The 26,165-nt window shown below is 39.9% G+C and overlaps 1 protein-coding gene across 3 annotated transcripts in view; it reads right to left on the reverse strand.

The window, feature by feature from the left end:
* The window catches only part of MRPL1 (mitochondrial ribosomal protein L1), a 93,162-nt gene that overhangs the window by 61,300 nt on the left and 5,697 nt on the right, over window positions 1-26,165 (reverse strand). For all 3 annotated transcript variants that reach the window (XM_003832281.6, XM_008957674.3, XM_055111375.2), the window contains exons 2-5: window positions 21,792-21,903; window positions 10,135-10,393; window positions 6,859-6,942; window positions 4,900-4,971 (exon numbers count right to left, since the gene is read on the reverse strand). In XM_003832281.6, the coding sequence (XP_003832329.1) occupies window positions 4,900-4,971; window positions 6,859-6,942; window positions 10,135-10,393; window positions 21,792-21,903 (527 nt within the window). The remainder of the gene's footprint in view (window positions 1-4,899; window positions 4,972-6,858; window positions 6,943-10,134; window positions 10,394-21,791; window positions 21,904-26,165) is intronic.

The raw sequence follows: 26,165 nt of genomic DNA on the forward strand, positions 1-26,165 counted from the left end.
GCACTCCCCACTGGGCAACAAGAGCGAAACTCCATCTCAAAAAGAAAAAAAAAAAAAAAGAAATGACTACGTAAATTTATCCTACTTGGCATTTTATAGAGCTAAGCAAAATGATAAACTAATTTAAAAACACAGGAATGTATAAAAAATTGCAGCCATAATATTATTTACTAAACTGTATTGAATTTACCTCATAACCTGAATACCTTCTAAAAATAACATGGACTAGCTTTAAAACGACACCACGGGGTAACTTGCAAACTTATCCTATGATGCCTTACACAGATGGCATGCTCCCTCTAATAACAGATCCTCTACTGGGGCCCTAAAGAGAAATTCTGTACCTGTTAATATTTTCTATACTACAGAATTTTAAAATGTCTTTGGCTTCCTTATTTGGGTTACTTTAAAAAATGTGTTTCATTTACTGAACTTACAGCTTCATAACACTTTCTGCTCTATTACCATTTCTTTCTTGAGAGGTAACTTCTTGCTTAACATTTAAGAACCAAAGGCCAGGTGTGGTGTCTTGGCTGGGAGCAGTGGCTCACGCCTATAATCCCAACATTTTGGGAGGCCAAGGCGGGCAGATCACTTGAAGCCAGGAGTTCGAGACCAGTCTGGCCAATGTGGCAAAACCCCATCTCTACTAAAAATACAAAAATTAGCTGGGCACAGTGGCAGGCGCCTGTAATCCCGGCTACTAGGGAGGCTGAGGCAGGAGAATCACTTGAACTCAGGAGGCAGAGGTTGCAGTGAGCCGAGATCACGTCACTGCACTCCAGCCTGGGTGATGCAACGACACACTGTCTCAAAAAAAATGAAAAAAAAAAACAAAAAAAAACTGAACCAAAGGAGTGGCTATGACAGTTCTACAAGGTAACTTTAGTGGTTGCAAGAAGAAAATAGAAAGCTGTATACAAACTCAAGATTAGTTCTCTGATTCTAGAGACCCAGCTCTATTCTCAAATTACCAAACATTTGTGATGATTATTTTTTAATAATTAAAAGTTTTAATAATTTTTTAATTAAAATTAATAATACAACAGAAAGAACTGAGTCCCACTGACTTTGGCCTAGAACCTGTATTAAAGCATACTCTTCCTACTTTCCACTAGTTCTGCAACCAAAAATCATTCTGAAGACCCTCTTTGTTTAAAATCCAGAATCCTCACCAAATTTAGAGTACTTTTAGGGGTGGGAAAAAAACAAACTATGAGCACTGCTGTTTACCTCAAAGGATGAGCCCAGTTAAAAGTTCCCCAAATGAAAATTTGAATATGGGACAAAGGATAAATTTTCAAATCACTATTTCCTGTCTACTTTCTCCTCCCCAGCAAAAATTCCATAACATATAGAAATGCTTGTGATTTTTGCACATTGATTTTGTATCCTGAGACTTTGCTGAAGTTGCTTATCAGCTTAAGGAGATTTGGGGCTGAGACGATGGGGTTTTCTAAATATACAATCGTGTCATCTGCAAACAGGGACAATTTGACTTCCTCTTTTCCTAATTGAATATCCTTTATTTCTTTCTCTTGTCTGATTGCCCTGGCCAGAACTTCCAACACTATGTTGAATAGGAGTGAGAGAGGGCATCCCTGTCTTGTGCCAGTTTTCAAAGGGAATGCTTCCAGTTTTTGCCCATTCAGTATGATATTGGCTGTGGGTTTGTCATAAATAGCTCTTATTGTTTTGAGATATGTCCCATCAATACCTAGTTTATTGAGAGTTTTTAGCATGAAGGGCTGTTGAATTTTGTCGAAGGTCTTTTCTGCATCTATTGAGATAATCATGTGGTTTTTGTCTTTGGTTCTGTTTATATGATGGATTACATTTATTGATTTGCATATGTTGAACCAGCCTTACATCCCAGGGATGAAGCCCACTTGATCGTGGTGGATAAGCTTTAGCTTTTTGATGTGCTGCTGGATTTGGTTTGCCAGTATTTTACTGAGGAATTTTGCATCGATGTTCATCAGGGATATTGGTCTAAAATTCTCTTTTTTTGTTGTGTCTCTGCCAGGCTTTGGTATCAGGATGATGCTGGCCTCATAAAATGAATTAGGGAGGATTCCCTCTTTTTCTATTGATTGGAATAGTTTCAGAAGGAATGGTACCAGCTACTCTTTGTACCTCTGGTAGAATCTGGCTGTGAATCCATCTGGTCCTGGACTTTTTTTGGTTGATAGGCTATTAATTATTGCCTCAATTTCAGAGCCTGTTATTGGTCTATTCAGGGATTCAACTTCTTCCTGGTTTAGTCTTGGGAGGGTGTATATGTCCAGGAATTTATCCATTTCTTCTAGATTTTCTAGTTTATTTGCGTAGAGGTGTTTATAGTATTCTCTGATGGTAGTTTGTATTTCTGTGAGATCGGTGGTGATATCCCCTTTATCATTTTTTATTGCGTCTATTTGATTCTTCTCTTTTCTTGTGTATTAGTCTTGTTAGCGATCTATCAATTTTGTTGATCTCTTCAAAAAACCAGCTAATGGATTCATTGATTTTTTGAAGGGTTTTTTGTATCTCTATCTCCTTCAGTTCTGTTCTGATCTTAGTTATTTCTTGCTTTCTGCTAGCTTTTGAATTAGTTTGCTCTTGCTTCTCTAGTTCTTTTAATTGTGATGTTAGGGTGCCAATTTTAGATCTTTCCTGCTTTCTCTTGTGGGCATTTAGTGCTATAAATTTCTCTCTACACACTGCTTCAAATGTGTCCCAGAGACTCTGGTATGTTGTCTCTTTGTTCTCATTGGTTTCAAAGAACATCTTTATTTCTGCCTTCATTTCGTTATGTACCCAGTAGTCATTCAGGAGCAGGTTGTTCAGTTTCCATGTAGTTGAGCGGTTTTCAGTAAGTGTCTTAATCCTGAGTTCTAGTCTCACTGCACTGTGGTCTGAGAGACAGTTTGTTATAATTTCTGTTCTTTTACATTTGCTGAGGAGTGCTTTACTTCCAACTATGTGGTCAATTTTGGAATAAGCGCAATGTGGTGCTGAGAAGAATGCATATTCTGTTGATTTGGAGTGGAGAGTTCTGTAGATGTCTATTAGGTCTGCTTGGTGCAGAGCTGAGTTCAATTCCTGGATATCCTTGTTAACTTTCTGTCTCGTTGATGTGTCTAATGTTGACAGTGGGGTGTTAAAGTCTCCCATTATTATTGTGTGGGAGTCTAAGTCTCTTTCTAGGTCTCTAAGGACTTGCTTTATGAATCTGGGTGCCCCTGTATTGGGTGCATATATATTTAGGATAGTTAGCTCTTCTTGTTGAATTGACAGGGTGGGGAACATCACACACCGGGCCCTGTCTTGGAGTAGGGGACAGGGGAGGGATAGCATTAGGAGATATACCTAATGTAAATGACGAGTTAATGGGTGCAGCACACCAACATGGCACATATATACATACGTAACAAACCTGCATGCTGTGCACATCTACCCTAGAACTTAAAGTATAATAAAAAAAAATTCCATAACTTTATAATAAAGGATTTTATCTAGAGGAGGAACTTTTAGAGAGAACCCTAAGAAAAATCTTTTGTATTTTCAGAAATAACTCCATGCCTCTTCTTCCTACTTCCTAAAAAGGAAAAAAAAAGTTCTCGTTTTCAAAGAGGCTCTCCAAGCTCTGTTATTTTCTTATTTATTTGTTTGTTTATTTATTTTATTTATTTATTTTTTGGAGACGGAGTCTCGTTCTGTTGCCTAGGCTGGAGTGTAGGCGCAATCTCGGCTCACTGCAAACTCCGCCTCCTGGGTTCAAGAGATTCTTGTGCCTCAGCCTCCCAAGTAGCTGGGATTACAGGCATGTGCCACCACGCCTGGCTAATTTTTGTATTTTTAGTAGAGGTGGGGATTCACCGTGTTGGCCAGGCTGGTCCCAAACTCCTGGCCTCAAGTGATCTGCCCACCTCAGCCTCCCAAAGTGCTGAGATTACAGGCATGAGCCACTGCATCCAGCGAAGCTCTGTTACCTTCTAAAGGCAGGCTATATAATCACTTGTTGCTACCATACTGAGTCTATGCCATTCTGAAAGGATTAGAAGCTAAAAGTTAAGAGGAACCAAAAGCACCAACATTATAGAGGGCAGATACCATACTTTATAATCTACTAAGTGAATTACACCTTCACTCCAAGAAAAAAAACAAATATTTGATCTTCAAAACATGAATATAGGTGTCCATGGGTATCAATGAAATCCATGCGACCTTGTGGATTTCATTTTAAACCTTACATTCAAAACCAGAGTCACACTGCCCTTTCCTATCTATCCACAAAACTCTCAGACAAAAAAGAAGCAAGCGAAAAATAGTAATAATAATAATAATCACAATAATATAAGTCAAGTATAATCAATATCAGACTGTCTGAGGTTGGGTGTGGTGGCTCACACCTGTAACCCCAGTACTTTGGGAGGCCAAGGCAGGAGGATTGCTTGATGCCAAGAGTTCAAGACCAGCCTGGGCAACAAGCAAGAACCCTATCTCTACAAAAAAATTAGCTGAGTGCAGTGGCATGCACCTTTAGTCCCAGCTACTCAGAAGGCTGAGGCAGGAGGATTGCTTGAGCTCAGGAGCTCAAGGCTGCAGTGAGCCATAATTGCACCACCATATTCTAGTCTGGACAACAGAGAGAGACCTTGTCTCAAACACAGACAAACACACACAGACACACACCCCAAATAAACACAAACACACAAAATCAGACTGTCTGGATAGTTTTCTCCTAGCTTGATTTTGAAACTGAAAAAAGTTGGAAATTTTTTTCCTGCTCTTATAAAGACCTATTAACTATTTATCATAAGATATGAGACTAGTGTTCCACATATAATAGATCAATGAATGGTAAAGATAACAGAATCATCTCTATACCTAATGAACATGAAAACAACACTGTACCTTCTGTATCAGACTAGTGCCTCCTGCAAATGCAGCTCCATTTTCTTCCGCTATTTTGACCTCTGATGCATTCTACCAAAACACAATAATTTGAAAATCAATCATTAATTTTAAATATATTCAGTCTGCTTTGAAGTATGTTGTCAGAAATAATATCACAGTTCAAAGTACAAATTGTAGCTTTTATTTTTAATTGAAAATGTGGCTGGATGCAGTGGCTCTCACTGGTAATCCCAGAAGTTTGGGAGGCTGAGGCGGATAGTTCCCCCGAGGTCAGGAGTTCAAGACTAGCCTGGCCAACATGGCAAAACTGTCTCTACTAAAAATATAAAAATTGGCCGGACGTGGTGGCACACACCTGTAAGTCCCAGCTACTCAGGAGGCTGAGGCAGAAGAATCCTTGAACCCAGGAGGGGGAGGATGCAGTAAGCTGAGATCACACCACTGCACTCCAGCCTGGGTGGCAGAGTGAGACTCCATCTCAAAAAAAAAAAAAAAAAAGAAAAGAAAATGCAAACCAGGTGCAGTGAGTCACACCTGTAATCCCAACATTTTGGCAGGCTGAGTCAAGAGGATCACTTGAAGCCAGGAGTTCTAGACCAGCCTGGGCAACAAAGTGAGATCCCCGATCTCTACAAAAAAATATTAAAAATTAGCCTGCCAGGCTGGGTATGGTGGCTCACGCCTGTAATCTCAGCACTTTGAGAGGCCAAGGCAGGCAGTCACCTAAGGTCAGGAGCTCGAGACCAGCCTGACCAACGTGGAGAAACCCCATCTCTACTAAAAATAGTAAATTAGCCAGGTGTGGTGGTGCCTGCCTGTAATCGCAGCTACTCGGGAGGCTGAGGCAAGAGAATCGCTTGAACCCAGGAGGCAGAGGTTGCGGTAAGCCAAGATCGCGCCATTGCATTCCAGCCTGGGCAACAAGAGCAAGACTCCGTCTCAAAGAAAAAAAAAAAAATTAGCCTGCCATATTAGTGGCTAGCACCCGCAGTTCCAGCTACTCAGTAGGCTGAGGCAGGAGAATCGCTTGAGCCCAGGAGTCCGAGGCTATAGTGAGTATGACTGCACCACTGTACTCCAGCCTGGACAACAGACCAAGACCCTGTCTCAAAAAAGAACTGAATGCATGAATTTTCAATTAAATGCATCAGGGATATTACATTCAGAACCATTATAGTTTGTGGATGATTAAAAAAAAATCATAAACACATTATAAACAAACATTTATTTAGGACAGTTTTATAAAGACTAGATACTTTTGAAAGTTGTGGTTTCTAAGGCACCACAGTACTAAATGGTTCCATTGCTTTAAAATAATCTTGTTGTCTGGGGAGAGAAGTTTGAACAGAAAGCAGCAGTTAATAGGATAAATTGATAAATTCCACTTTTCAGTTTCTTGTGAGAAACACAATGTAGCATTCTAGTAATGATGAAACTAATGTTCTAATTTAGCTCTTTCTCAAGCTAATAATATAACCTCAAATAAATCATCTAAATGTTTTGAGCTCCAAATGGGGAAAATAAGACTAGGTGAATGCTAGGATTTTCTCTAACTCCATTTATTCCGGGTGCTAATGATTGGTTAATAATTAATGATTAATCTGTGATCTCTAAAAAAAATTAAATGATGAGGCCGGACGTGGTGGCTCACACCTGTAATCCCAGCACTCTGGGAGGCCGAGGCGGGCGGATCAGAAGGTCAAGAGATCAAGACTACCCTGGCCAACATGGTGAAACCCTGTCTCTACTAAAAATACAAAAATTAGCTGGGCGTGGTGGTGCACACCTGTAGTCCCAGCTACTTGGGAGGCTGAGGCAGGAGAATCGCTTGAACCTGGGAGGCGGAGGTTGCAGTGAGCCGAGGTTGCGCCACTGCACTCTAGACTGGTGACAGAGTGGGACTCCGTCTCAAAAAAAAAAATTAAATGATATAAATAGTTGATGGAAGTTACTCACCTCTGTAAATACAGCAACTTTATTGATTTCGGAAGCAAATGGGTATGGCAAACTAAGAACACTGGTAAATGGCTCCACGTTTTTCTAAACACATGACAAGGAAAAATAATTATGTAAAGTTAATCTTTTCTATTTCACACACTCTATATAAAACAAGAATGGACATGTTTTGTTTTCAGTGTTCTGATTCTACTCTATGTTCTTCCATTAATTCAGAACTATTCATTGATTACTATTCATGAATTACTATTCATCGATTACAATTTAAAGCACAACAGATTATATTTTTTTCAAGAAACTTTTTCAAGATTATATTTTTTTGAGAATAAAAAACTAAAATCTCTTTTTCCAGCTTCATAATCCCATGCCACTTGGCTTCTATCTCTACATCATTCATCACAGTCTCTCAAATATTATGAAATGTGTTTGCATATCAATATCTTCCCCAGCACTAGTACAATGCTTTCCATCTGATGTATAATAAATGTTTGCTATCTTCAATTACATTTGTTTTAAACCCATGTAATCTTCTGACACCATCAGGGAGACATGACTACAGCTGTACATGCTGAACAATAGACAATATCCAGCTGATCTGCCCAGTAGGTCACCCCCAATTGCCATCATTGGCTCTAAACTATCAGGAATTGTAAACCCTAAACCCAAGACAAAATGTCGAGCCTAAAGGGATCTTCTGAGTGACTCTATTTTTGAAACAACCTAGACCATCACCACTTTCAGATTTATTTAGAAAGTCAATTGGAAAATCCTAAATAAACAATGGCATGCATTTGAGGCACGCTAATACAGGTGGAGATTTTACAGGACCACTAAACTAATCTGTCTAGTCATTTTGACCAGGAACTATTGAGGCCTGAGGCCTAGATCTCTCAGGGAGATTTTACAGAGAAACAAGTTCTAGGCCCTCCAAAGTTTTGTTGCAGCCTTAAGGTTTGGAAGAAAAGGTGGTTGTTCCCCTAATAAAACTGATTGAAGGATCAATATTTTTAGAAAAACCTTATTTTGAGTAGAAACATCCTCCTCGGGATTTCTTTATAGACAAGGAGAGACAAATTCTTTTTTTTTTTTTTTTTTTTTTGAGATGGAGTCTTGCTCTGTCGCCCAGGCTGGAGTGCAGTGGTGCGATCTCGGCTCACTGCAAGCTCTGCCTCCCAAGTTCACGCCATTCTCCTGCCTCAGCCTCCCAAGTAGCTGGGACTACAGGTGCCTGCCACCACGCCCAGCTAAATTTTTTTTTGTATTTTTAGTAGAGACGGGGTTTCACCGTGTTAGGCAGGATGGTCTTGATCTCCTGACCTCATGATCCGCCCACCTCCGCCTTCCAAAGTGTTGGGATTACAGGCGTGAGCCACTCCGCCCGGCCTGGAGGGACAAATTCTTAAGTATACTTTATATCAGCCATACAGCTTAGTTTTATGGACTGGCATTCCTTTGCCATTAACATGTCACAACTGGTTTCAGCAAATTTCTCAATGGTAAGCAGTCACAATAATAGCATCCCCTGCAGAATACTGGTTTGTTGTATAAGCACTCTATGAAGAACAACAAAAAAAAAGCCTTAGGAAGGCAATAGTTATCTTCTCAATGTCACTAGTTTACAAGTAGCTTCCATGTATGAAATGAAGCCTGTGGTGCTACAAAACATCATTATGAACTACACTAATGGTTGACTGAGAAAGTGATCATCTTGAACAGTACAAAATTTTCAAACTAAAAGAACAGTAACACTCTGATACAAAATAAAAAATTGTAACGTGGCTATTATAAACTGTTTCTAATAAATGAGAACACAGAAATGAGACAGACCTCACTTCAAATCTTACCTCTGCCCTCTATTCTATGACCTTCAGCAAGTTATTTCACTTTCGATGCCTCAGCTTCCTCTTCTGAGATTATTATAGAATTAAATGAGAAAACGCATGCAAAGCATTTAGCATTGTATCTGATATACAGAAAATTTTTCAGTAAATGTTGACTATCATTATTAAGCATATACTAAGTCCCTTACAGGCATTATCTCGTTTAATCCTCGACAACTTTTTATTCCCTTTTAGAAAGAGATGAAAAAACTGAGATTTGAAGAGGTTAAGCATTAAACCCAAAGTCATGAAGTAAAGAAGCCCAAACTCAAAAAGCAATGAAGCAGGTTTCCGGTCTGTACTGTAGGCGGACTCCAGAGCCTGTGCTCTTAAGCACTGCATTGTACTGCCTCCTCCTAGGTGCTCTAGTATTGCCGTTGTTGAGCTTGTTAAATTATATTAAAACACGTATATGTTCTAGTTTGTTAAAAAAAAGAGACATCTTTAGAATAAAAATTAAAATCATTTCTAAAAAAATTAGAACTCTTAAGCAAGAAGCTTATCAAATTTAGGGATTTAGGGCTATATAATAGACCTTAATAATAAGCTAGTGTCTTTCCTGCTTCTAATTTAGAGTTTTATAATCAATAGTATTCTGTTGAATTCCAATATATAAACAAATAAAGCACAGAAGCTTTGGTTGAAGCAAGAGTGAGGAGCTTGGAATCCCACCTATGAAAGCTTAGTCTCAAACCAGGACCCCAAGGAACACATCTGAAGGACACTGAGCTAATCCAGAGCCCTCATTTACAGAGAAGAAACATGCCACCTAGGCAGTTTAAGTCATTTTTCAAAGTTACAGTGATACCTCAGTTAATTTTAACACTACTTTTGTTGAAATTTATACTAGTGACTCTCTTAGAGGAAATAGGAAATCTATGTTAACTCTCTAGACTGTTTTCAACAAATTTTATATTTGGAAAATTTTTAAATGAACAAACATATTTTTCATGCTAAAGTACAGAAAGAGCATGAAGTTTTCTAAAAATTATGAGAGGCAATAATTTTTAAAATTAAGAGGCCAGGCACAGTGGCTGATGCATGTAATCCCAGCACTTTGGGAGGCCAAGGAGCGCAGAGTGCTTGAGCCCCAGAGTTCAAAACCAGCCTGGGCAAAATGGGGAAACCTCATCTGTACTAAAAGTACAAAAATTAGCTGGGCATGGTAGAACACACCTGTAGTCCCAGCTACTCAGGAAGCTGAGGTGGCAGGATCACCTGAGCCCGGGAGGTGGAGTCTGCAGTGAGCTGAGATCATACCACCACACTCCAGCCTGGGCAACACGGCAAGAAGACCCTGTCTCAAAAATAATAATAACAACAAAATAAAATAAAGAAACACCAATTCATACAGCCACTGTTCACAGGTAAACTTATTTTAATGGACTCTACATACCTTCTTTCCCAGTGCCATATCCAGTGTCAAATCAAGATAAACACTTTGCTTTGGACTAGTAAAGTCAAGAATTTGAAATTTCTTAAGTAAGTGAACAGCTTTCTCCACCTCATATATCTGTCTCGGGTATAAGCGTTTTAAATAGACATCATCCTCAGGTTTGCCTTCCATATAGGGATATGCTTTTATTTTTTCTATTTCATCTTTTTTCTCATCTGGTGTTTTTTCTTTAGCACCTTTTTTTGTTTTCTTTGCAGACCTTAAAAGAAAATAAAGTTGAGTTATATCAATATATATTCTAAGAGATTTTTTTTTAAAAAAAGCCAGTGTACATAAGAGAAAAAAAAACAAAGGATGAATTATATTTTAATTCAAAAGCATAGACTGCTTTACAGTTTTTCTAATTCAACAAACATGAAGTGAACTTTTCCAATGTCTGAAGTCATGAATAAGTTGAATTACCGCACTGATGCTGCTCTCCAGAAACTTACAGAGGAGTAGATCAGAAAGACATACTAACAGGTCATTTCAATATAATGTAGTAATACAAGAGCATCATCAGAGCCTGACAGAAAAGACATTCAATCCAGCCTAGGAGGCTAGGGAAAAGTTATAGAGGAAATGACCTCAAAGTCAATTCTTAATGGATAAGGAAGTGTTAGCACCCCAAAGAAGTGAAAACATATGACACAAAATCTAGTACACAAATGTTCTTAGCAGCATTATTCATAACAGCCAAAAAGTAGAAACAACCCAAATGTCTATCAACTGATGAATGGATACATAAAATGTGGTATGTCCATATAATGGAATATTAATCAACAATTAATAAAAGAATGAAATATTGATCAATGCTACAACACGCATGAACCCTAAAAACATTAAGCTAAGTGAAAGAAGCCAGTCACAAAAGCCCACATATTATTCCATTTATACCAAATATCAAGAATGAGCAAACCTAAGAGACTAAAAAGTAGATCTGGTGGTTGTCTAGTGCTAGAAGAGGAGGTTAGGGGAACAAGAAGTGAATGCTCATGGGCATGGGGTTCTCTGGGAAAGCAATGAAAATGCTCTAAAACTGATTACAGTGATGGCTGCACAACTGTGAGTATACTAACAACCAATAAACTGTACACTTTAAATGGGTGAATTGTGTGATATGTAATTATATGATACCTTAATAAAGCCGTTATTTAAAAAATAATAGAGTTAGCCAGGTAAAGAAACAACGTTAATAAAAAGTACTGAGGCACAAAATAAAATGGTATAAGAAGGAAGCTATTATAAGTTCTACATGACTAGAGCAGAGTTGGCAAACTTTTTCTGTAAAGGACCAGATAGTAAATGTTTTAGCTTTGTGAGCCATATGTTCTCTGCTGCAATGACTCAACGCTGCCACTGTAGTGCAAATATAGTCGGTAAACAAGATTGGCTGACTCGCCAAAGTTTGCTGACTTCTGAACTAAAACGGTAAAAGAGAAGGCAGGCAAGAGTGGAAGATGAGGTTAGAAAAGACAGAGCATAGGGGGGCATCCTCTAGAGGCAATAAGAAGTCAGTAAACAGGAGTAACATCTGTATTTTAGGCAAGGTATTCTGGCTGCAATATAAGAGATAGACCTGAAGGAAGTAGGATTGAAAACAATTAAGAGTCTGTTCCCGCCCTTTCTTCTCAGAGATATGAGAACCTGAACCAGAATAGCAACAGTAATAAGACTGGAAAAGATGGCAGATTAGAGAATACTTGTCAAGCTAAATACTGGGCCAAGCACGAGGGCTCACACCTGCAATTCCAGCACTTTGGGAGGCCAAGGCAGGAGGACTGTTTGAGGCCAGGAGTTCAAGACCAGCCTGGGCAATATAGCAAGACCCTGCCTCTACCAAATCAAAAAAATTAGCTGGGCATGGTGGTACACACCTGTGGTCCCAGCTACTTAGGAGGCTGATTTGGAAGGATCACTTGAGCTCAGGAGTCTGAGACTGCAGTGAGCTGATTATGTCAGTGCACTCCAGGTAGGTGACAGAGTGAGACCCTGTCTCAAAAAAAAAAAAAAAAAAAAAAAAGTAAATATTGAAGATGGGAAAAGGAGAGAATAAAGACTCCAAAATACTTCCTAGGTATCTAGCTTGGGTGACTAGGCATAGAATAGAATCATTAACTGAGATCAGAAATAAAGAGGGCAAAACAGGTTTCTGGTGAGGGAGGCAGTCACAGAGATTAGTTCAAGTTTGGGGGATACGAAGTTTGAGTATGGGTCAATTGTATCATTGGTCCCAATTCTTTACCTCCTTTCCATTCAAGCCCTTTGCTAAATGACTTTGCTGTTCCTCCCACTAAAGAGGAGTATATTTCCCAGCCCCTTTATTTGTCCATGTGACTACTTTTGGCTGACAGAATAAAGCAAAGATGACAGTTTCCCTGCTCTATGCTTAGGCCAAAAGAAGTTTCACATGTTTCTACTTTCATGTTTGCATTTCTGCCTTTTCATTAGAAGAACATGCCTAGGCTAGCTCAAAGGTAGAAGGATGAGAAACATGTGGAACAGAGCTGCCTCCACAGAGCCCCAGGCTACATGAGATGATTCTCAGCTTACCTGCAAACTTACAGATGCACTACAAGTCCAGCCAAGGTCATCAGAGATATCCGTCAAACCCAGCCTATGTCAGCTGACCCATAGATATGTGGGCAATGATAAATAATTGTAGAGTGGTTTGTTACATAGCAAAAGCTAACAAGGTGCTTACACAATATCTAAGAAAATATATTTACCAGGTAATGGCAGATAAGAATTTGAAGATAAAAAGAACTAGAGGTGATGTAATTTTCTCAGCATTAATTCAGATCATGTCTGTACTCTTCTAACCATAAAAGTTTTAAATTAGTGTAATAGTATTCTGGAAAGATGTTCCGGTTCTGTGGTAGTCAGAATAATAACGCCTCAAAGAGACCCATATCTTAATTCCCAAATCTTGTGAATATATTACCTTACATGGCAAAAAAAAAAAAAAAAGACCTTGCAGACGAGATAAGGTTAAAGACCTTGAGATGGAGAGTTATCCTAGATTATCTACGTGGGCCCAATCTAATCACATGCATCCTTAAAAGTGAGATTCTTTTCCCTTTCCTAACTGCATCACACAGATATGGGAAAATGACACTGAAGAAATTGAAGCAACCAGCCATTGCTTTGAAGGTGAAGGATGAGGGCCATGAGCTAAAGAATGTGGGTGGCCTCTTGAAGCTGGGGATTGCAAGGAAATGGATTATCCCCTAGAGCCTCCAGAAAAAAAACTGCCAATACCTTGATTTTAGCCCAGTGAGATCCATGTCAGACTACTCACCTACTGAACTGTGAAATGAAAAACTTGTATAGTTTTAAGCCTCAAAGTTTGTGGTAATTTGTTATGGCAGAGATGGCAATTTGTTATGGAAGAAAATGAATATGAAGTCCTATAAAACTGATGTGAAAGAAATGGATGACAATAAAACAGTTTTTTAAAAAAGACCTCAAAAACCAATTCAACGTATAATTCCATTCTCACTTTTAGTACTCAGTAAATCCTTACTACCACCACTAATAATAGTACCCTCCCAGCTAATGAGCAATTCAACAGAATATTAGATAATGACAATGCTCATTTTCAATGGGGCACAGGTGTCCTTCTGGACTGATGACAAGTCTAAGCAAGTGCCCAAGTGGATGCATACAACACATCTCAACAGCTACCGTGGAAGTACTCCACAAAATCCTGAAACCTTCCAAACTGGAGCAACCATATTTTTACTTTATATTTAGCAAAGCAGCAGAGAAGCCAACAGAAGGATTTTGGAGAGCCTGTTTTAGGAATAAATTCTCCTATTTAAAATAAACAAAATGTTCTAGCTGTAGCCTCCAGGCTTACTTTACATAAATGCAGAATTCGCCACTAAATTTTCAATCATAGTGGAACCTATGCGATTAATTTTCAATTAATCTGATATTCCCCAAGGCTGAAATATGACTTTTTAAATTAATAAGTATTTTCAAAATTCAATGAAAGTCTGATACATAAAGAGTCTGAGTTGGGTATATTGCAATTTATTTATACTTTGGACCTTGTTTCACAAAATATTTAAAGTGGTTGAGTGAAAATATTTATAAACACAAAAAAAGTATAACAACATTATAATACTGATCAAATAGGACTCTCAGGAAAATGCATTCTTAAAAAAAGAACTGCAATTTAACAAATTCCTTCCAAATAATTAATCTAACAGACCTGCCACCTGTTTTCCATGGCCTTCCAAAAAATAGCTACCTTTATTCATAAGAATCACATTCAGAAGAACTTTGTTGTTCATGCAATTATATAAAGCTCTATCAGGAACCCTTAAATACTGTGATTCTCAGAGAATACAATAAATCATACTAGAAAGATTTTTGGGAAGGTAGAGGACAAACACCTGGCAGTCTGAATCAAAGAGAACAGAACTTAGCTGCAGTTACCTGGGTAACTAAACCACACAGATTAAACGAGTAATAAGAGACTGTACAAAAGCAATAACTTTTCCCCTGTCTCATCTGTCTCCTAACTCCAAAAACATGATTTCCATGGTCATACCCAATAAAATATGATTTTTTTTGTTTTTAAGACGGAGTCTCGCTCTGTTGCCAGACTGGAGTGCAGTGGTGCGATCTGGGCTCACTGCAACGTCCGCCTCCCAGGTTCAAGCGGTTCTCCTGCCTCAGCCTCCCGAGTAGCTGGGACTACAGGTGCCTGCCACCATGACCAGCTCATTTTTTCTATTTTTAGTAGAGACAAGGTTTCACCATGTTGGCCAGGATGGTCTCGAACTCCAGACCTTGTGATCTGCCCGCCTCGGCCTCCCAAAGTGCTAGGATTACAGACATGAGCCACTGCACCTGGCCTAAAATAAGATTTTTAAAAATCAGAGATATAATAAAGTTCACTTCAAGGCCTTTGAAAATCTGTGACCCCCAAGAGACCAATCCAAGTCTTTCCAAGGCTGAAGAATCCTTTACATTGGGACATTAGTGGGGGGAAATTCGTACAACCTCTGTAAAACTAAAACGAACTAAACAGAACTAAAGAGAAAATGCCTAGGGCATATTAATGGAATGGAAATATTTGGAATTCTTATTTCTTAGTGTAATCACATAAAGAAATTCACTAACATCTCTGATGCTGGTTTACTCATTACCTTTTAAACTAAATGCAGAAGTTCTGTTTCCACTTAAAATGTAAAAGCTGGAAAGACCATTAACAACGAGAAAGAGCTCGATAAAAATCACAACTTTTCTTGAACCCATGATGGAGCGAGACTGAACGCAAATAACCTGAAATCCAAGGACAGTCAGTCCCACACTCCAGTTCCCACCACAGTCTCCCTTGCGCCAGAGCACGAGAGAAAGGCAAGCAGGTAAGAAACAACCAGCTACAATTTTAGGGCTAGTGTGACAGTATAAACCTCTTGGGAGACCCAGGCATACGGGGAGTTCACACTCAATTCACAGGCCATTTTCCACATACCTCCCACCAGGTGCTCCCAGGAAAGACTGGAGCAAAGCAGAAGATTAGAAGCGCGCCGTCCCCCCACCCCCCAGCCAGTTGCAGGCACACAGGAAAAGGCACAGGTAAACACGCACTGTGTCTAATGGTGGAAGGGAGAAAGAAGATAAAAACCTACAACACTTCTACCCACTGGGAGCAGGGCAGGAAATAGTCCAGAGCCCAGTATCCTGTACCAATCCAGCTAGGGAAGGGCTAGGAAACTTCCCCATAAGACATGCAACAGATAAGTGGTGCCATGAAGAGAAGGAACAGAAATGCTGAGAAAACCCCAACCCCAAGGTCCAGCTGCACTGGGCCTACTTAAGACTAGGGCTGCATTTATTTAAAAAAAAAAAAAAAAAAAAAAAATCCCTCCCAACACCCATCACCAGGAATAGAAGTCTACTGCTAGGGAAGAGTGCAAAACAGTGACCCACCCCACCCCACCCCATCACCGCCACTGAGACACAGCTGCACAGGGAATGCAGAAAATTGAGCATGAACAGGAACGCTGAGAAAAACCCTCCAGCAACCCAGCCCCCACCCTAAGAACAAGGTAACTACAGAAATTTGAAGCTGATGGTAACCATGGCAACAACAAAACCAAAACCTAGCTCAACTCCTGACAAGATTGACTCAATGCTCTGACAGATGAAGGGGCATGCCTGTTTGCAGGCGTAAATATTATTTACTTCAGTCCCTACACAACATATCTCGCATTCAGATATCTGACATAAGCAAGAAAAAAACCCATTGTCAGGCCAGGTGTGGTGGCTCACGCCTGTAATCCCAGCACTTTGGGAGGCCAAGGCAGGCGGATCACCTGAGGTCAGGAGTTCGAGACCAGACTGGCCAACAGGGTGAAACCCCGTCTCTACTAAAAATACAAAATTAGCTGGGCGTGGTGGTGCGCGCCTGTAATCCCTGTTACTCGGGAGGCTGAGGCAGGAGAATCACTTGAACCTGGGAAGCGGAGGTTGCAGTAAGCCAAGATCACGCCATTGCATTCCAGCCTGGGCAAAAAGAGCAAAACTCCACTCAAAAATAAATAAATAAATAAAGAAGAGTAAAGAAAAAGAAAAAACCCACGGTCAAGAGAGAAACAAAACCAGACTCAACCTAATGGCCTTTTTAAAAATCAGGATCTGCTACTGGCAAATAGAGGATATATGCTTGCACAACCAGGGTAGAGGGGAGAGCCAAAAGGACAGACAAGAGAAGCTAGCAGGTGCCCCTCTACTCCATTCAGATCCTGATAAAAAACAAAATCTAGCCATGAAAAAAATATTTTTTAGTGTATTATAAAGTCAATACATTAAACAATAAAAACTACAACTAAAATTATGAATACTATGATTCTCATCAAACTACTAAGTAACTCTCATTGTCAGACATGAAAAAAACCATCTGCTTATAAATTTTCATGGTTTTTTAAGAGTAGGCATATTTCTCGTTCTATGCTCTCTAGGTTTTTGAAAAGCACATTTAAAACCATACTGGAATAGAACTTGGGGTAGACACAAATGAAACATTTCTAGGGTATAAAGGAAAACAATATTTAAAGATAAAATATTCTTGAAATAATTAGTATCCCTAATAAATAACTATGTTTACAGAGCAGAGAGAAAAAGACGAAGCCCAACAGAAAAACAGGCAAAAGGCGTAAGCCAGAAATACAGTAAAGAGGCTGGGCATGGTGGCTCACACCTGTAATCCCAGCACTTTGGGAGGCTGAGGCGGGCAGATCACTTGAGGTCAGCAGTCTGAGACCAGCCTGGCCAACATGGTGAAACCCCATCTCTGCCAAAACTACAAAAATTAGCAAGGTGTGGTGGTGCATGCCTGTAATCCCAGCTACTTGGGAGGCTGAGGCAAGAGAATCGCCTGAACCTGGGAGGTGGAGGCTACAATGAGCTGAGATCATGCCACTGCACTCCAACCTGGGCAACAGAGCAAGACTCCATCTCAAATAAATAAATAAATAAATACAGTGAAGAAACGCAAATGAAGATCGATGGTATCCAAGGTTGTTAGGCATGTGGAAAACTGGCACTACTCACTAATTACTAAGTGGGGATATAAACTGGTACAAGCGGTACTCCAGCAACTTAACAATAAAAAGAATCCAGGCACTATTCACACTCAAAGGAAGCCTCCTTTCTTGTTAGATTTCTGCCACCTCCGTATTCATCTTATATTCAAACCAAATTAGTTATGTTTGTATCTGTATCATTCACTTTCATGTCTCTGCACTACCGAAATACCTTTCAACCAATTCCCCTGCAAAATTCTTTTTTTTTTTTTTTTTTTTTTTTGGCAGAGTCTCAATCTGTTGCCCAGGCTGGAGGGCAGTGGCACGATCTTGGCTCACTGCAACCTCCACCTCCCAGGTTCAAGCAATGCTTGTGCCTCAGTCTCCTGAGTAGGCAGGATTACAGGCATGCACCACCAAGCCCAGCTAATTTTTTGGTATTTTTAGTAGAGATAGGGTTTCACCAAGCTGGTCTCAAACTCCTGACCTCAAGTGGTCCACCCACCTTGGCCTCCCAAAGTGCTGGGATTACAAGCATGGGCCACCACACCCAGCCCCCTGCAAAATTCTATCTTTCAAGACCTAGCTCAAATACTTCTTGCCCTACTCTTACCCAGATAGAATTGACATTTCATCTGTGATCGCATAGCATTTGATCCAATCCTCTAATATGACAGTTAAAACAGTCATACTAATCAGAAGTTGTATCACAGACGTGTTAATTCATAATATACGAATATCATATTTGTATATAACAATATATAGAGAAGCTTCTACATATCAATAACAACAAAAAATGAGAATAGGACATGAACAGAAAATTCACAGTAAAGAAAACATAAATGGGCCAGGCACGGTGGCTCACGCCTGTAATCCCAGCACTTTGGGAGGCCAAGGCAGGTGGATCACCTGAGGTCAGGAGTTCAAGACCAGCCTGACCAACATGGTGAAACCCCATCTCTACTAAAAATACAAAAAAAAAAATTAGCCGGGCGTTGTGGCGTGTGCCTGTAATCCCAGCTACTCGGGAGGCTGAGGCAGGAGAAATCGCTTGAACCTGGGAGGCGGAGGTTGCAGTGAGCTGAGATTGCACCATTGCACTCCAGCCTGGGCGACAAGAGCAAAACTTCACCTCAAAAAAAAAAAAAAGAAAAGAAAATATAAGTGGCTCTTAAACATATGAAGAGGTATACAACCTCAATAATAAAAGAAATATAAATATAATAATGCTATTTATTACCTATCAAATTGTCAAAGATGAAAAAATTTGACTATACTATACATGGGAAAATTGGCATTGTAATAATACTTGCTGGTAAAAATACTGGCAAGATTTCTATGAAGGCAATTTGGTATTACCTATCAAAATTATAAATGCACACATCTTTTGACCCAACAATTCTATTTCTCAGAGTTTATGCTACAAACATATTCATTATATTTGACAGGATCTATATGCATGATTATTCACTTGCAGGATCACTTGTAATAGAAAAAGAATGGAAAGAAAAATGTGCCTCAATAGGGGAATAGTTACATAAATTATGCACTACTACATTTCACACAATGAAATGCAGTTAAAATGACTAGACAGCTCCATATGAAACTATTTCCAAGATATATTGTTAACTTAAATGCAGGCAGTCCGGGTGCGGTGGCTCACACCTGTAATCCCAGCACTTTGGGAGGCCAAGGCGGGCAGATCACAAGGTCAGGAGTTTGAGACCAGCCTGGCCAACAGAGTGAAACCCCGTCTCTACTAAAAATACAAAAAATTAGCTGGGCGTGGTGGCAGGCGCCTACTTAGGAGGCTGAGGCAGGAGAATCATTTGAACCCGGGAGGTGGAAGTTGCAGTCAGCCAAGATCGCAGCACCGCACTTCCAGCCCAGGTGACAGTGCGAGAATCCATCTCAAAAAAAAAAAAAAGCAGGCAATATGCAAAACAGGGTATATAGTACACTACCATTTATGTAAAAAACAAATAATATACTCATGTACTTACATATGCACAGACGATTACAAAGGGCTAAAGGATGGGGTGGGAAGAAGACCAACTTTTCACTAAATACTATGCTTACCATGAATATCTTTTATCTTTTACCATGAATTATCTTTTATCTACTCACAGAGTTAACTAACTCATTTTAATTAATTCATTTAAAACAAAAAGCAATTGTTTATGTTGCTGTCAGTTCACTGTGAAAATCTCAAAGACAGAGGAATGGAATGTGTGCCTTGTTCATCTTCATATCATCATTTTGCACAGTGCCAGGCCTACAGCAGATGCTCAACAAAGTATGCTAAGTAAGAGGCAACTGAGGCACAGTTGTCTGATATTAAATTAAGTTTACAGAAATAAGAATATATTAAGTGAAAATTTACAGTCAGCAAAAACTTTCCACCCTTTAGTTTTCATTTTGGGTATCCCATAACCTAAGGACTGTATTCTAGCAAATTTCATCATAAAGTAAGATTTTTGTAGCTGGGACTCTATTTGCTTTGCAGACCCTATCCTCCAGAGCCAATGATTATATTATTATATACTAACCATGAAGAGTGTGATAGTTCTAAAGTCAGAAAATTTAGGCTGAAATCCTTCCTCCAACACATTCTAGTTGTGTAACTTTGAACGTATTACTTAACCTCTGGACTTCCATTCCTTCATCTGTAAAACACTTACAATAGTATCTATGCTTCACAGAGTGTTGTGAAATTTAAGAGAACTAATATATACTATGTGCTTTGTATAGTGCCTAGCACAAAGGAAGCATTCTATAAATTTTAACTATTATTATCCTAGAGCTTTTTGGCAAGAAACCAGATCCTGCTCTTGGAAATACAAAGTTGAGAGAACAGATTTCATTCCTTTACATATATCTTATCTTATTTTATTTTTGAGACAGAGTCTCCTCTGTTGCCCAGGCTAGAGTGTAGTGGCGCAATCTCAGCTCACTGCAACCTCTGCCTCCCAGGTTCAAGTGATTCTCCTATCTCAGCCTCCCAAGTAGCAGGGATTACAGGCACACACCACTATGTCCAGCTAATTTTGTTTTGTTTTTTGTTTTGAGACGGGGTCTCACTCTGTCGCCCAGGCTGGAGCACAATGGTGCGATCTCGGCTCACTGCAACCTCTGCTGCCCAGGTTCAAGCGATTCTCCCACCTCAGCCTCCCGAGTGGCTGGGATTACAGGTGCCTGCCCCCACACCCGGCCAATTTTTGTAGTTTCAGCAGAGATAGGGTTTCACCACCTTGGCCAGGCTGGTCTTGAACTGCCAACTTCGTGATCCACCCGCCTCGGCCTCCTAAAGTGCCGGGATCACAGGCGTGAGCCACAGTGCCCGCTAATTTTGTATTTTTAGTAGACACGGGGTTTCACCACGTTGGCTAGGCTGGTCTCAAACTCCTGACCTCAAGTGATCTGCCTGCCTTGGCCTACCAAAGTGCTGGGATTATAGACATAAGCCACCATACCCAGCCAAAATAATATAAATTTATACCCAATATATATACTATGCAAATCTCAAATCTTACTATGTAATCATAGTACGGATAATCCTCTAATACATGATGTATAAAAAGTGCCTAAAAGGAAAAAATGTAATTTAAAGAACAGAAAGAAATAGAGACAGAGAGAACACCTTAATTAAAATTCATTAATTGCAACAGTGGGTTCTGTTCTAAAAAGGCAGTGAAAGCATACTGGAAAAAGCTTTGGTTCTGGAATAAACTCCATGGATTCAAACCCTAGCTCTAAAATTTAGTAGCTCTCTGACCTTGGGCTAGTTATATAACCTACCAGTGCCTCGATTTTCTTCTCTGTAAAATGTGCATAATAACAATAGCTTCCTCATAAGGTTGCTGTTGGGAATAAGTTAGTTATTGAACATCAGTGTTCAATAAATGTTAAGTATTATTATGTCTTATCTTTCCTTCAGGACTATAAGGTCGATGAAGCAGAAATAATAAACTTTTACAACTATATGTCCTGGTAAATCTTTATGGAACTAAACATGCTTTTTAAAAAAAATTTAAATGACAACAAATGAAATAATAACTAAAAAAAAATACTTACTTTGTAGCAGCAGCAAAATGTCTGTTGGGCACTCGGATGTTTACAGAACAAGAACAAAGTGATGTCTGATAAACCATCTTGGAAAGGCTATGCCTTTGATGATGTATCAAGGCTTGAAAGGAAAAACATGTAAAATATTAACATTAAATAATCACTATATTCATAATTTTTTAATTTTAAAAATCAGTACTTTCAAAATGAAAACATTCAATATTTTGTGATTTTTAATCCTTCTTTTAAAAGTGTAATAATAACCAGGCACGGTGGCTCATGCCTGTAATCCCAGCACTTTAGGAGGCTGAGGCGGGTGAATCACGAGGTTAGGAGATCGAGACCATCCTTGCTAACACGGTGAAACCCCATCTCTACTAAAAATACAAAAGATTAGCCAGGCATGGTGGCACGAACCTGTAGTCCCAGCTACTTGGGAGGCTAAGGCAGGAGAATTGTTTGAACCCAGGAGGCGGAGTTTGCAGTAAGCTGATATAGCGCCACCGCACTCCAGCCTGGGCGACAGGGTGATACTCCATCTCAAAAAAAAAAAAAAAAAAGTGTAATAATAGAAACCACAGTTCTTGAAACTAAAAGCAGGTAAATACATCTAATATTTGAACTATCTTATCTTTTTTTTTTTCTTTTAAAGACAGGCTTTCACTCTGTCACCCAGGCTGGAGTACAGTGGCATGAACACAGCTCACTATAACCTTGAACTCCTGGGTTCAAGTGGGCCTCCCTCCTCAGCCTCTCAAGGCTCTGGGGTTTTCATCTATTTTTAACTTAAACTATTTCATATTCATCAGAGTATGTTAGTTCTATTATTAGGGAATATGCATATGTATCCCAAAATTTCTTAATTTATTTGTTCATTTTTACAATAAATAAGACATTAACACAGTTGCCCAAGTACTTCTGAAGATAAGAACAAAGTGGGGCACTGGATCTGTGAGAAATAAGAAAAAGGTACACAGGTCTTTGAAGGTATTGTTAATGTTCTATTTTTTTAAGCTTAATAGTGAATATTTAGAATTTCAAGCTATTATTATTCTTTTTATCTTAACTATATTCTTTTGCGTGTGTAAATATTAGAAATATGTTTTTATTTAAAGATTACAAAAGTAAAGTCTTCCTCCTACACCTGGCCCCCAGCTTCTCTCCCATGTTAGCAATACCTTATGCGTCTTTTTAGAAACACTATATACATATATAAACATATAGATACCAATATATTTCCCTCCTCTTTTATAAAATGGTAGCATACTCTAATCACTACTCCATCTTGCTTTTTCACCTAAAGGTATTGGAGCCTATTTTCACAAACATACACACATATATACATGAGATGCAGATGAGATTTTATGTGTGCCTTTCATAAAGGTGTGTGTACATGCAGACATTTGAGAGATCACTTCATATTAGTTTATAAAGATTTTATTGCTGAGTGTGGTGGCTCATGCATGGAATCCCAGCACTTTGAAAAATCACGTATGATAAATGAAGGAACAAGCAATTATCCATTCGAAGCTTGGCAAACACTTCCAAACAATTCTAGTTGTACTATACAAGAACCTAACAACCTTGGAAGATCCCAAAATAATAATTCTCTTGGGGAAACAAACAAAAAAATATCTTGAACATATCAATTGCAATCTGCTATTTTAAAAAATCAAGGCCAGTCACAGTGGCTCATGTCTGTAATCCCAGCACTTTGGGAGGCCAAGGCAGGAGGAACCCTTGAGCCCAGGAGCTCGAGCCCAGCCTGGGCAATAGAGTGGAACCCCATCTCTACAAAAAATTTAAAAATTAGCGAGGTGTGATGGTGCACAGCTGTAGTCCCAGCTACTCAGGAAGCTGAGGTGGGAGGATTGCTTGAGGTGGCAGGATTACTTGAGCCAGGAAAGTTGAGGCTGCAGTGAGTTCTGATCTCACTATTCCACTCCAGCCTGGGTGACAGGAACCCTGTCTCAAAAAAACAAAACAGGCTGCGTGCGGTGGCTCACACCTGTAATCCCAGCACTTTGGGAGGCTGAGGTGGGTGGATCACCTGAGGTCAGGAGTTTGAGACCAGCCTGACCAAGATGATGAAACTGTCTCTACTAAAAACGCAAAAAAAATTAGCTGAGTGTGCTGGTGCATGCCTGTAATCCCAGCTACCTGAGAGGCTGAGGCACAAGAATCGCTTGAACCTGGATGGCGGAGGTTGCAGTGAGCCGCGCCACTGCACTCCAGCCTGGGCAACAAGAGCGAAACTCTGTCTCAAAAACAAACAAACAAACAAACAACAAAAAGCAAGCAAGCAAGCAAAACCACTACTATCAGTCATGACAACCAGAAACTACAATTTTCAACAGAAATCAAACACTACAGACCAAAAGAAACCAAATACCACTATTTAAGTAGCACTGTTAGATCATGATATCTATGTTTTCAATCCTTTTGTAGTCAATTTGTCTAGCTGTATTATTTTATCTCCTTTATTAATACATTTCTCTTCCCCTTATTCTTGGCATATAACCTCACTTGCTACTTCAGAGAAAATAGCCCTCAGAACTTCCTGAACTACTGAGTCTCCCTGATCCAGCACTCATTCTCAAAATCTCTCCCACCCCGTGGCAATGAGATAGAAACAACTCCCTCTCCTTTCTTATCTCTTTTAATTGATAGTGAAAGGTTAGAGTTCCCTTGAGGTCAGTCCTATACTGCCTTCTCACCTGATTCTATAATCCTCACTCTCCCTAGGGAATCATATCCATCTATTCTTGCCTTTCTGCTACAACCATCACAGTCCAGGCCACCATCACCTACCACCTGGATTACTGCCACAGCCTCTAAACTGTTCTGTCTTCTACACTTGGCTGTCTCCATTTCTTTTCCACCTATATTAGTAAGAGGGATCATTTTAAAATGAAAATTTCACCATATCCTTAAAATACTTGGATGGCTAAACTTGGCTCTTTGAACAAAGGAAATTTTTACCAAGGTACTCCACGAGCTACTACTAAACTATCTAGTGAGCATCCTCTAGCACCACTCTCCCTCATGTTCACCACGCTTCAAATACACTCATCTTCTTTCAGTTACTTGACCCTGTTCTTTACCACCTAAGAATTTTCATAATCTTCCATCTATGACATTTTCCCCTATTGCTTTCCACTCCACTAGTTCACAGTAATACAGTTATCTTTCAAGGACTCTACTTAACATTATTTCTTCAGAAGAGTCTCCCCTGAATAGATTAGGTCTCTCATATACATTTGTATAACATCTTATACTTTTCCTTCACAGCACTTAGGACAATTTTAACTAAAGAAATAATTATCCAGGTCGGGCGTGGTGGCTCATGCCTGTAATCCCAGCACTTTGGGAGGTTGAGGAGGGTGGATCACAAGATAAGGCGTTCAAGACCAGCCTGGCCAACATGGTGAAACCCCGTCTCTACTAAAAACACAAAAAAAATTAGCTGGGTGTGGTGGCATGCTCCTGTAATCCCAGCTACTCGGGAGGCTGAGGCAGGAACTGCTTGAACCCCAGAGACAGAGGTTGCAGTGAGCCAAGATTGAGCCACTGCACTCCAGCCTAGGCAACAGAGGAAGACTCCATCACAGAAAAAAAAACAAAATATACACACAAAAGTTAGCTGGGCGTGGTGACACGTGCCTGTAGTCCCAGCTACTCAGGAGGCTGAAGCAGGAAAATCACTTGAACCTGGGAAGCAGAGGTTGCAGTGGGCCAAGATCGTGCCACTGCACTCCAGCCTGGGCAACAGAGTGAGACTCCGTCTCAAAAGGAAAAAAAAAAGAAATAACTGGCCAGGCGCGGTGGCTCATGTCTGTAATCCCAGCACTTTGGGAGGCTGAGGTGGGCGGATCACGAGGTCAGGAGATCAAGGCCATCCTGGCTAACACGGTGAAACCCCATCTCTACTAAAAATACAAAAAATTAGCCAGGCATGGTGGCGGGCGCCTATAGTCCCAGCTACTCGGGAGGCTGAGGCAGGAGAACGGCGTGAACCCGGAGGGCAGAGCTGGCAGTGAGATGAGATCGTGCCACTGCCCTCTAGCCTCTAGACAGAGCAAGACTCCGTCTCAAAAAAAAAAAAAAGAAATAACTATCCAAGGCTGGGTGTAGTGGTTCACGCATGTAATCCCAACACTGGGAAGCCAAGGCGGGTTGATCGCTCATGCCTATAATGCCAGCACTTCAGAAGACTGAGGTGGGAGGATAATTTGAGCCCAGGAGTTCAAGACCAGCCTGGGCAACATAGTGAGACCCCGTCTCACTAAGAAAAGAAAAGAAAAGAAAAATAAAAAGAAAAGAATTATCCAATTAATTCCTGCTCCTCAATAGATGGTAAGCATCATGGGCAGGAAATGTATA

The sequence above is a fragment of the Pan paniscus genome, chromosome 3 (genome assembly GCF_029289425.2).
Source record: "Pan paniscus chromosome 3, NHGRI_mPanPan1-v2.0_pri, whole genome shotgun sequence".
Classification (NCBI taxonomy): domain Eukaryota; kingdom Metazoa; phylum Chordata; class Mammalia; order Primates; family Hominidae; genus Pan; species Pan paniscus.